The 13,201-nt window shown below is 39.2% G+C and overlaps 1 protein-coding gene across 18 annotated transcripts in view; it reads right to left on the reverse strand.

Moving 5' to 3' along the window:
- GPATCH2L (G-patch domain containing 2 like) overlaps positions 1-13,201 on the reverse strand; it is a 64,534-nt gene that overhangs the window by 34,478 nt on the left and 16,855 nt on the right. For 5 of the 18 annotated variants that reach the window (XM_082451738.1, XM_082451727.1, XM_082451735.1 and 2 more), the window contains 5 exons: positions 9,836-10,012; positions 8,185-8,264; positions 5,007-5,074; positions 3,889-3,943; positions 1,893-1,978 (listed from right to left, as the gene is read on the reverse strand). In XM_082451738.1, coding sequence (XP_082307864.1) covers positions 1,893-1,978; positions 3,889-3,943; positions 5,007-5,074; positions 8,185-8,264; positions 9,836-10,012 — 466 coding nt within the window. Of the gene's footprint in view, positions 1-1,892; positions 1,979-2,331; positions 2,413-3,888; positions 3,944-3,999; positions 4,040-5,006; positions 5,075-8,184; positions 8,265-9,835; positions 10,013-13,201 lie in introns of those variants that run through there. The other 13 variants (XR_014261032.1, XR_014261033.1, XR_014261035.1 and 10 more) reach the window with 8 other exon arrangements.

Consider the following 13,201-nt stretch of genomic DNA (forward strand, 5'->3'; position numbering starts at 1 on the left):
AGAGAATGGACTTGAGGACACAGGGAGGGGGAAGGGTAAGCCGGGATGAAGTGAGAGAGTGGCATGGACATATATACACTACCAAATGTAAAACAGATAGCTAGTGGGAAGCAGCCGCATAGCACAGGGAGATCAGCTCGGTGCTTTGTGACCACCTAGAGGGGTGGGATGGGGGGGTGGGATAGGGAGGGTGGGAGGGAGGCACAAGAGGGAGGGGATATGGGGATATACGTATACGTATAGCTGATTCACTGTGTTATACAGCAGAAACTAACACAACATTGTAAAGCAATTATACTCCAGTAAAGATGTTAAAAAAAAAAGACAAACAGCCGGACTGCTTTCGTATGGATTGAAACCTCGCCTTCCAAGTCAGCCTGAGCACCACCACCTCTAAGAAAAGCTCCCTGAGCCTGAGTGAGGAGCCGCTCCTCTGTGCTGCTATCACTCTGCTGCACACCTTTAGGCACTTGTCACTACAAATTGTAGTTCTCCATTTCCACACCTGACCTTCCCATGAGGATATAAGCTCCTTAGGGGTAGTACCTAAACAAAGTGCCTGGCACACAGTAGGGAATCAGCAAATGATGAATGAATGATGACCAAACAGCATACAACTAAAGAAAAGGCCTTACAGTAGTTTATTAATATCCCCTAATCTTCCAAGTTCTTAGTTAACACCATGTGTGATAGTCTCTCTTTTCAAATGACTTTTCCTATTGAAATACTACTTTTCCAGTAGAAGGCTAGGCAGTAGGTTATAATGCAGAGTTTATTATTACAGCCCACAGCAAAAGTTCTAACTGTATCCATGAAAGAATAATTTCTTTGTGCAGCCTGCACCCCAAATCTATGAACATATCCACTTAAGAATGTGTTAGGAAGAAAAACAGAAAAAAAAAAATCATCAGAACTTTGGAAAAAAATTCTTTGTGCCACTAGAAGTAATAAAAGTTCTATGGTTCAGCCTATTAGTTGCTCCTTGTGCACAAAAACCTGCTAGGGCATGCCATCACTGAAACCATATTTACCTTGCATGTCACCCAACTTAGAATTTATATTCAGAGGCACTGGTTTCATTCTGCTATGCAGGTGCAGGACTCTTTCTGACAAATATACACTGAATGCCCAGTAAGTGCCAGACACTGTGTTAGGTACTGGGGACATATCAGGGAACAAGACAAGGTCCCAGCACCTAGACGCTTATATTCTAATGAGAAACCGAGGGGAAAGCAGGAAGAAAAAAAAAACAATAAACAAAGTCATTTCAGACTGTGACTAAAGCTCTAAAGGAAAGAGATAATGAATGGCGAGTGGCATAGGTGGCCCCTTTAGACAGGGCGGTCTGACAGGTCCTCCCTGAGGAGGTGGCCTGAGCTGAGATGAGAAGGAGCCAATCATGGGAAGAGCTCTAAGGTGGCAGTCCAGGCAAAGGGAACACGTGTGAAGGTTCAGCAGCAGGAAAGAGTTGCAATTTTTGAAGAACAAAATGGAGCTCCCTGGTGCAGCTGGATCTCTTCCCCAGTGAGGAGGACAAAGTCTATGAAAGGAGGCTGGACATGAAGGCAGGAGTCAGATCATGCAGGGTTTTGCAGGTCATGGCAAGCACCATTAATAACGTTCTTTGAGGATGGGGCTTCTAGCAGAAGAAATACGGAATAGGAGCCAGAACTTAGGTCAAAGTTGAGATTTAAATCACATCCTAGCCATGTGACCACAGGAAAGAACTTCAACACTTTGCCTCAGTTTCTGCACCTATAAAACAACTACTGACCTCAAAAGGTTGTTGAAAAGATCAAATTGGATAGTATACACTAACATACTTTAATTTGCAAAGTGTTATAAAAAGGAAATAGTATCATCTAGAAAAAAAGTCACTCGAAGACAATTACCTGGCAGAGCAGTGTGCTGGTGAACATCTTCGGTGAGAAGCATCAGCAAGAACATCCAGGGAGTAAAGGGGAGAAAGAGGATTAAACTGCAGGAATAAATGAGATTACTTCAGTATGGCTTATATGAAACAGACCTGATCCTAAAGGGCTACCTGCTACTTGCTTACTTTTGCCCTTTGACTGTTCAACTCTCTTGCCATAACACAGACACCATTCAATAAAGTTGTGCATATTCAACAGTGTACCCATGAATGTAGCATAACTGATCTAGCACGCCTCAAAAAACAGACTATTCCTTGGTAAGCAACAATTTTTCAAAAACTTCTGATACACAATAATTACTTAAATGGTAAAAGATAGTACTTTCTAACTGACATAAAGGGAACTTATGCCTATTGATTATCAGCCCTTGTTCCCAAGAATACTAGCATGAAATTACCTTTTCATTTCCTTATCCTGGCAGATGTTTCCAGTGAATAACTGGTTAGCACATACCAGCAGCAGTGTAGTGGAAACAGAACTAGATTAAGAATTAGAATACCCAACGTTTAGTTCCAGCCTACAACTGAGTTGCCATATATTAAAAACCACAAAATCTCTTTGACCTTTACTATCCTCATCTGTAAAATAGATGTATCACTATCTGTCTTACCTATTTTATGGGATTATTTTGAGGGCTACATAAAATATTACTTTCGGTTTAACAAGTAATTTCAGTTTCTCATCTGTAAAACACCTATTCACCTCAAAAGGGGGCTGTAAGGATCAACTAGGACACTATAATAAAAGTACCTCACTTTATGTTGGCTACCTTTCTTTGGATTTTTTCCACAGTAAGTACTCCTTCCCCAAAATTTGAGAAGTAAATATATATCAATACTAGAAGAACACTGAATGGTAATTTCAAAAGGACTTAAAAAGTATACAAACTAAGCAACTGTTCTGTCATAGAGGTTCCAGTCCCAATGTTGTATGACTTTGGGCAAATAGCTTAAACCTCATTTGTAAATAACACATCTCATTTGTAATAACACATCATCACAGGTCTCTTTGCCTTTAGATCCTCTGATGCAAACACAATTAATACCCTTGCTTAGCATTCCCCAAACTGTAATCTCTCACATCCCACCTTAATGGCTTTCTCTTTATCTGCCCACCACCCACTCTACTATTTAATATTTTTCTTTGTATCAATTATTTTTACTCACCCTTGTCCTTACTATATTTCTATGAAATAACAAGTTTGATAGAATGATTACATGTTTCTAAAGTAAATTATCAGAACTTAAAAGTAAAAATTCTGTATCCACAAGCCATCTAAAATCATACAATAAATACACACCAGTTAGGTGTACCACTAAATGTTTCATTTTGAAACAGTAACTTCAAGATGAAAGTTCCAAGTCTAAAATGTTTATCAACTTAACAAGCTAATAAGCAGTCAAAACAAAACAAAACAAAACAAAAAAAATGATGGAGCGATAGAAAGCCTGAGAATTTTTACCTATCAGTCTTCATCTATTTTACAACTAATCATCAAGGTAAAGCAACCTCTCTCCCAGCAAAACTCAAAAGCCTCAAACGTTAAAGGAACATATTGAGAGTCACTGTCAGTAATTTTAAAATTATGACCCCTATAAAGGATTAGATATGCCAAGGGCCCCCTCAGGGGTAGCTAGGGTAAAAGAGTAAGAGGCTCTAGGCCTCAACCCCACTTTACCCAAAGTAGCTCTACCTTCCTCTGCTTCATATGTTTAGGATTCAACATTGTACTTCTCAGCACAAGATGCTGATGCATTCTGATTTCTTACTGCCAAGTTCAAAACCAGAATGACAACTGCATTCCTATGAAATATGTGTTATAAGTAATAAACTGAAGGTCACAAGTTGAAACTAAAAAGGGGAATTAGCTACAGTTCTTATCAGTGAATACTAGATTTTCTTGGAAAACAGTCCTCCAAGAAAATCAGAATAACATAAGGAACAAGAACCTTACCTCATGTGCACAAGCAGAAATGTGAGGAAAATCAGAAGCCAACGCTTTATTCTTTCTAAAGAAAAGGAAATCAAATGATAAAATAAAGATGACAAAGAAAAGCAATCTCACCTGATTTCGTTCTCTTTTCCCAGCTGATGGTAACCAGAAACTAAAGAGAGGGAGAGAATAAGAGGAAAGAAAACAATAAAAGAAGTGGTAGGAACATTATTAGAGAGAAGATAAAAAGATGTGGGTTAATGAAGACAAAGAAATGAGAAAAAATGGAGTTGGAGGAGAAAAGGAGAGAGATGTTAAATGTGTATGAACTTTTTTTGCAGAAAATAACTCCTCAAAGTAAAAAGCCTTTTAATGGAATGCAGAAGACTAGACACTCTTAAAAAACCTCAAGATGGTGGTGTGACACCAATGCACTCTCAACTGTGCAATGAGAACAGGATCCCCAATTCAACAAGAGCATAAACCACATCTTGCCTACTTTATAGATTAAAACTTCAACCAGGCTGGATGGGTATAGGAGTATAACTGGATACTGACCATGACATGTAGTAGAGACACCAAAGAGCCAATCATGTTATGGGACAAGGCTGTCACAAAAAAGGGTGGAATGATTTTCCTATAGCTACACACAGGCCTTCCAGTGGCACTTATCACAGTAGTTAGAACAAAAAGATATCTCTCTGTCTAGAGGTCTAAAAATGGGAAGACCATATAGGAGAATACAGAGGCAATCACCCATTTTGAACAAAAAAATTTTTAAGAGACAGAAAAATGAATTTAAAATATAATATCCTTATTGGAGGCTACTTTTATAATGGAGCACCTATAGACATAAATAGCAAAGAAATAAAAACTAGTATAGAAAGGAAAAAAAAAATCACTCTCGTGAGTTTACGTTGTTAGCCATTTTAACCCAACACAGCCATAAGTGAATAAATAAATAAATAAAAATTAAAAAAAAAAAACAAAAACATATGTTAACTGTTATAAAGTACCCGTCTTTAAAACCTTCTTTTTCAGCTCTACAATCGAATTTTTAGGTTCCTTCATAAAATGTTCCCCTGCTGCCTCCTTCAAGGAAAAGGCTAAGACAGCCAGTAAATACATTAAGTACTTACTCTTTCTGCCGAGGGTCACTAATGAGGTGGCTTATCCTCTCAGTTCCCAAATTACTCATGCTGGACTCCTGAAAAGCCAAAGAAGATAACAGTGTCATCTAACCACAGAAACAAATATGTAAGTGTGATCTGTCATCAAGCTCATGCTTTCCCATAATTACACCAGCAACCCCAAAGCACAAGTCAGATGTCAATCTTAAAATCCAACAGTGTCTTTTTGTGGGACTCTACTGTTAAAGTATTGCATGTTATTCTAAACTTATTTTTCTCTAGTGATCAAAAAAAAGTCATTATAAACATTTTTTTTTACTATATACAGTATTTTAATATAGTGAGTAATACCTCCTAGAGTTACTAAAGTGTATCAAAATAGAAACACTTTTAAAAAAATCCAACAGCAGCCAATTTTTTTTTTTTTTTTTTAATTAATTAATTTATTTATTTTACATTTATTTTTGGCTGTGTTGGGTCTTCGTTTCTGTGCGAGGGCTTTCTCCAGTTGCGGAGAGCGGGGGCCACTCTTCATTGCGGTGCGCGGGCCTCTCACCGTCGTGGCCTCTCCCGTTGCGGAGCACGGGCTCCAAACGCGCAGGCTCAGTAGTTGTGGCTCACGGGCTTAGTTGCTCCGCGGCATGTGGGATCTTCCCAGACCAGGGCTCGAACCCATGTCCCCTGCATTGGCAGGCGGATTCTTAACCACTGCGCCACCAGGGAAGCCCAGCAGCCAATTTTTAACAGGCCAGCACACCAAGATCCCTAGAGTCTATGATTTTAGCCTCATAAATCGGACATTATCATTAGCTTCATAATCAGACATTTACTGAGTCCTCACTGGTAACACCTAAGTATCTACTAACTAAATGTATACACGTCAAAGGACTTCTGTAACTTACAAAAATCGTCACCCTGTATTTTGCCTGTTAAACATGTCCTAAAGTAAAAATAGAAGTCTGTATAAATTGCTTCTTAAATTTCCGGTTCTCAAGATTGTAATATGAAATCACATCCGTAACACCACAAGCAATTCAGAAACTAATCATATCCAAAAAACGGGAAAATGGCAGAAGGCACTCACCCTTCATTTAACGTGAGTACACTTACAGTGAACATCTATCACAGAACGTTGGGATGCGTACCAACAGTACATGAGCAAGAGTTACGCACATATGAGGAAGCGTTAAGATGAGACAGCGTAAGTCATAGACATGAACGTCAAAAATGTCAAGCCTGGTACTCAAACACATTTGTTTCTGAGCAAACATTATTATCTGCATTCATCTATGTGTGTGGATTAGCCTAAATATTAGGGTACACATTTCAGCAGAACTGGCTATAGAAAAATTAATTTGAGGTCAGATTTCAGGTGGGATTGGAGCTAAATGAAAAGGCTTCACATACTGTATTCTTCATATTCTTCACTCCTTACACCTATGCCTCCTGGTCACAGACACAGCCATGGTAATGGGCCAAGGGAAAAGATGGGTGAAAAATGAGCTATTTGTTACAGCAGAAAAATTATTAACTTAAAGTGCCGTAATGTTTAAATTTACAGTTTATTACTGTGTAAATTACAAGCAGTACTTTGCGTAATTAGCAGCTCGCTGGCAGGGAGCTGTGAATGAAACTCATTATTTATGATTACAATTTAGAAAAAGAGAAGAGAGATGGGGGAGGGAGAAGAAGGGGGGCAGAACAGTGACCTCTGGTAGAAATGACAAATATCCCTTTAAGGTGATGAAGATGAATTAAACAAGTAAATATTATCCTATTCATTTGAAATCATTAAAGACACATCCAATAGACCCTACTTTCCTTCCATGCAAGCTAAAGGGAGCCTCCAGGATGAAATGATTTACTTCCATGGAAGTGGAAGGCTCTTATTTTACAGGAGCTGAAACAAAGTAAGGTAGGTGGTAGGGAGAACATCATCTGTCAAGCCTAATCAATAAAGAGAAAAAGTCAAACCAGCGCTCTGCTCCCCACTCCCAACCTCCTGCCTCCCTCATGCATTCCTACCCTGCTAGCTGTCCTGATAAGAATAAGCTCTCAGAATAGCAAATGCAGCATTTTATCGCCTATAAAATGAGTAATCCAAAAGAAGAGGTATCATTCTTCCAATAAGCAAATGTCTTTCTAATTAGAGATTTGAAATTGAATTTAAAGATAAAAAGAATATGAATTCATCTGAAAATAAACAGCCTCATTTCTTCTGCAGAAAACAGTTCCCTGATTAATCTATGAAACAGTAGCTCCCTGAGGGCAGGCAGACTGTGGCTCTGACCACTACATACCTGGCTGGGCATAGAGCCTGCCACACATAGGCACTCTAGATGCTTACTGAGTGAACAAACACGTTAATGCTCTAAAATGCCTCTCCTGTCCTTATTCTTTGTCCACCACAATCCTCTCTGACTGGGTATGAACCCCAGTCTTAACCTATTTTCAATCTCAAAGCCAGAGTAAAAAATAAATGAAATAACTAATTAAATTTAAATTGAAAAAGATAAAAAAGAAGTAGACCTGGGTTCAATTTTCTATATTTTGCCACTTCTATCTGGGTAACATCAGACATTCCTTAACATCTTTGAACCCATTTTCCTCATCCTCTAAAGAGAATATCATCTTTTTTACAAGATTTTTGGGAGGATTAAGTGAACTGAGTGCCTAGCACAGTCCCTGGCAAAGGCAGAACTGAGTAAATGGTAGATATCCCTCCCTCATGGCCAAGGAGGGGCTTCTGAAATTTGATAACAGGTTTTTTTTGCCCAGTTTTTTTCTTTTTTAATGAATTCTAGAATAAAAGACCAAAGTTAGAACAAAAGAAGCATTCATGAATTCAAGAGGAGTCATAAAGAAGCCAAGAGTATTTCAACTTATATAATAATAATATACGATTAATCAAAAGAGAAGACGAGACAGAGATCAGGCCTGTAGATTTACAGACAGCAGACACTGTCATGACAGTGTTTGCTTTGTCAGAACTTCTGTATAAATCAAGCTTCATCTTCTTTGTGTGTATCCATTCACACCCTATATAATGTTCACTCTTGTGAACTTGCAAAATACACCTGGCTTAATTAACCACAGGGAGTTCTGCAGCACCTTTGATTATCAACAGTGTACGCAAATAGGGAATATTATCTTCCCAGTGAGCCTAGAAAACAATGACAGCTATCACCTTCCCAACAAGCCTTCTTCGCCCCTTTCTGAGGCATCGAGCTGCAGCTCCAGGCAGACGATTAAAGCGAGCGTGGTACCCTAAATAAAAAAGAAGAAAGACCTCAGTAACTGAATGCAGAAGATTCATTAGCAATGATATGCTTCTAGTACACCAAAGGCCTTCCTCACCAAGATCTTACTAAATTAACCCTTAAACTAGTATCACTAGGCTATTTGCCAATGATTTACTATTCCCATGTCTTTGTCACCAGTAGTATGATCGTAGGCATGTCATTTACCTCTGACATAGGCATCCTCATCTATAAAAAAAGAATAATCACTGGCTCAGTCCTCTTTTACAGGACTGTTTTGAAGACTCAGTGAAATGGCACATGGAAGGTACTTTATAAACTAAAAACACTGTACAAATATAACGTATTATCTACAATTTCTAATTGCAAATTAAATGTTAGCTATTATCTTAAAAATATTCTAATTCATGAAATAGGTAAAAATAGCATGTATAGTATAATCCCATTTTTCTAATTGCTGTATATGTTCTACACATAGAAGAGACAACTGGAAGAATCCACACCAAAATGTTATCAATGACTCTGGGTGTGGGATTATAGGCCATTTAAAGTTTCTTCTTCCTATTCTTGTTTATTTGTATGTACTTTAAGTGGTCCATAAAGAACTTTTAGAAATGGTCACTGAAATGTTTATGAAAGTTTTAAGGTAGCAAACAACGTGCCTCAGCCAAGCATCATTACCAAGAACCAACTGCTTTGAGAAGGACTTTCAATCACCCAAATTTATCACAATGAAATGCTACAGAATAGGAATTTACAGCTCTATTGTAATTCTGATCACCAATAGATGCTCAACATATACTTGGTAACTGACTAACTGGTTGATTATTGACTACTGGGAATCCTCACATCATAAATTTATAGAGCTAAAGGAAACCTCTGAAACAGTTTTGTTCATTGTCACGATATCCTAAGTGATGACCCTGATGTCCCTAGGAAATGAAATGACTCTGCCACAGTCACACAGCTAGGGAGACAGTACCAGACAGTATTACCACAGAGTATTACCACATTTCCTTCCCCGTCCTAGGCTCTTTCCATTTCACTTTGCTACATCATAATTGATGGAAAGCAAAGGGAAAGGATATGTATTTGTGTTACAGTCCACAATAATAGAATTATTAATATAAAATATTTTTTAAAATATTTTTAAATCATCCATTTTTAAAATGTCATTATACCGTGTACGTGAGTGTTGTTACTGAAATCTGGTATCTTCCAAGATCCACTACTTCAGGCTTCCACTGGGCACTCAGTAGCCCATCAGTTTCACAGCAGGATAAGCAGCAGTGACACGCTGCTAGGCTTCTTAAATCTGGCACAAATGGCAATAGCAAGCTGAAGGAACGCCCTGCTAATATATATTCCAACAGTCTCCATGGATTGATTTAGGTAAGAATGGAGAGAACCTCAAGCTTTGAGACTCACCCTTGAATCTTCTAGAAAAATCCCTGGACTAGTTCTAAAATTCAGATAGGTAATGCATGCTTACAGGCATGAGTATGCTTGCCATGGGAAGACTCTCCCCAGAAAGAATCACATAAGTGTGAAGTATATTTTGGTCTCCTCAGAACTCACCTCTTTGAGCTGGCCGAGAAGGTAAAAGGAATGTGGAATCTGAAAGTTTATCCAGTCCAGAATCCATTCTCTCTACTTCAGAGCAATGGTCAGGAGCCCACTTGGGCAGAAGATTAGGGACAGTGAATCCTGGGACACATTCTCCTTCATAGAACCAATCACTCTGCTCGTCATCCCCTAAAGCAAAGAGATCCTATCATAAGCTGGAATTTTAACATGCTCTATGAAAAACCAAATACGAAGATGACTTCTCAGTGCTATGGGTTTGATTATACATTTTTTTAAAAAATTTATTTATTTTTATTTATTTATTTTTGGCTGTGTTGGGTCTTCGTTTCTGTGCCAGGGCTTTCTCTAGTTGCGGCGAGTGGGGCCACTCTTCATCGCGGTGCGCGGGCCTCTCACTGTCGCGGTCTCTCTTGTTGTGGAGCACAGGCTCCAGACGTGCAGGCTCAGCAGTTGTGGCTCACGGGCCCAGTTGCCCCGCGGCATGTGGGATCTTCCCAGACCAGGGCTCAAACCTGTGTCCCCTGCACTGGCAGGCAGATTCTCAACCACTGCGCCACCAGGGAAGCCCTGATTATACTTTTTAAACAAAGCCAAAATACAAAAAAATTGTTTTGATACTTCTTCTTGATCCATATTTTGATGAAAACTGGGACATCAAACTAGTGCCACATAAATGTCATACTGTGGTACACTGGACTGCTTTTGATAGTAAAAACTAATAAAGCTCCCATTTACTAAGCCCTTACCACCTACCAGAATCTATGCTAAAAATCTGTAAATTTGTTATCTCTTCCAAACCTTACACTAACTCCAACTTATCAATTAGGCAACTTATCAATTAGGCAACTAAAGCCCGGAGAAGTCAAGGTCAAGTTAGTAAATGACGAAGCCATGGTTTCAACCCAAAGCCTGACTAACTCCAAAGCCTTTAGCACAAAAATAAACTGCCTCCCATGTACCATTCTAAGTGGTAAAAATGAACTTGGAGGTTCAAAGCCCACAAATGTTTCTCAATTCAAAACCAGCTATTCCTGAAGAATTTCCTGCTATATTTGTATTTCTCATAATAGGTGAATAAAGAATGTATATCCATACCTTGTTTCTTCCTTGATGCCTCATTAATGGGACACAAAATCATCTTGACAGTAGCAATCCAAGCTACCAGGAAAAAACTAACCACAAAGACAATATAAGCCCCCAAGGCTTGTCAAGAAGTTATACTATTTGCCCAAGGCCATACTTTTGATTATTGACAAAGTCAAGACTAGACCCATATAGCCCAGACGCTTGGTTCAAACTTCTTTCTACTGGCTACAATGATAGCATCTCAATTTCCCAAAGAGCTTATTCCTGCCCACAAAGAGTAAGATGGGTAACTTTATGTCCGCTACCCCACACCCCTTTCAAAACAGCAAGGATGAAGGAAATTATTACTAGAACATCTAAAGAGTTCATACTGCATTCATTTTCTAATGGGTACTGGATCTCAAGGAAGCTGCTCAGGCCATGCTAATCTCATGAAGTATCAGTTTCATGGACCACTAACACCCAGGAGAATGATAACTCTTAAATCACTGCAGAGATCTCTAAAAGGGGAAAGAAGCCACTAAAGAAGTTGCTCCAAGTGTTCCCTTATAAAAACACACCATCAACAGGCTGTTTTTCTAAAACAGTGGTTCTCAACCTTTAGTGTGCATCAGAAGGACTGGGAAGGGTTGCTGGAACACAGACTGTTGGGCCCTACCCCCAAAGTTTCTGATCCTGGCCTACACAGGACCAAAAATGTTCATTTCTACCAAGTTCCCTAGTGATGCTAAACTGGTCTGGAGACCATACTTTGAGAACCACTACTCTAAAAGCATCTCACCAAACCAGGTACAAGGATGAATTAAAGATAGACATCAGAATTAACAATGATTAGTTTCACTGCAAGTCAATATATTAATTCCTTCCTATTCATAAGCATTCCTCAGGCCATTTATTAAAATAGTATTATTTAGCTAGATCATATTTTCTGATGACCAATGTCAGACTATACGGGAATTTTCTTTTTTTTGGTTCTCAAGCATTCACTCAAGATTTCTGATAATACAGAAAGGGACTCACTGAACTGGAAGGAACCTTCTGAGATCTCATCTAGACCAGTAGTCTTCAACCTGGGTTCACTAGGATGCCTGATGCAGGAGCTCCTCAAGCTCCTCAAGCCTGAGTGGATCAGGCTCCAGACCTCCTGCTCCTCTAGGACCTTGCTTTAACCAAAATAAGTTTAGTTGTTTTATAATTTGAGGTTCTATGTACACTTCTGTTTGAGGGAGAAAAAGGAGAATTTTCCCCTTATCTGGGTTCCCCAATAATTATTTATTAAGAGCTTACTATATGCCAGGCAATGTGTTACTTATTGTGGTAGCAAATAAAAAAACTCCTGCCTTTGAAAAGCTTCAATGGAAAAGACATGCATCTATAAACAATAGTGTAATATGGTAAGTGATAAGAAAGCAGTAAGTACAGGGAAAGAAGAGTCGAGGGTTCTAGGAGATGACGCCTACACTAAGTGTATCAGTCAGAATCCCTTTAGGAAACATGTACATTTGAATGGGGTATTTGAGACTTTAGTGAAGTGATTATTTACATAGGTATAGACAGTACTAAGAGAAGCCAAAGGGATGTTGAAGCATTCGGAGCCAGCAGAGCAGGGAGTCCTTACCATTCCTAGACCTGAAGAAGGGGAAAGAATGGTTACCAGAGCACAGAAAGAGAACGGTGGTTATAGCAGAAGGGCCCAAAGAGGAGAGGTAGCCTTCAGCAGAAGAACACAACCCCTACCAACCAGCAGTCCAACAGAAAGGGAGTCAGGGACAGCTCTAATCCAACACTGCATTACTGTTTCCAACTCTTCACTACCTCACTATAATAGAATGATATATCCACGCCCTTTTCCTTTGCCCTGGGATTCCACAGAGCCTTCCCCTTGAGGCAGAGCACACTTCCTCATTCCATGGACACAGACATGGGGCTTAGTCATCTGATTTGCTTTAGGTAGTAAAACACTAGCAGATGTGATTCAAGCAAAAGTTTTAAATGTTCATGCATGGTCTGGTTTGGTCACTTGGCATTTATGTACTCTGCCATAAGAAGTCCACGCCACACAGAGCCATTGCTCCTTTAGCCTAGGTCCCAGAATAAGAAAACAATGAGTAGATACAAACCTAACTTGAAGCCTGGAGACAGGCTGAGCCCAGGCAAGATCAGCTGACCCACAGCCAACCCCCAGCCCCATAGCAAGAAATAAATGTAGTAAACCACTGAAATCTGGGGGCTGTTAAACAGTATTAGCATAACAAAAACTTGACTAATACA

This window comes from Balaenoptera physalus (assembly GCF_965194825.1).
Source record: "Balaenoptera physalus genome assembly, chromosome: 2".
NCBI classification, from domain to species: domain Eukaryota; kingdom Metazoa; phylum Chordata; class Mammalia; order Artiodactyla; family Balaenopteridae; genus Balaenoptera; species Balaenoptera physalus.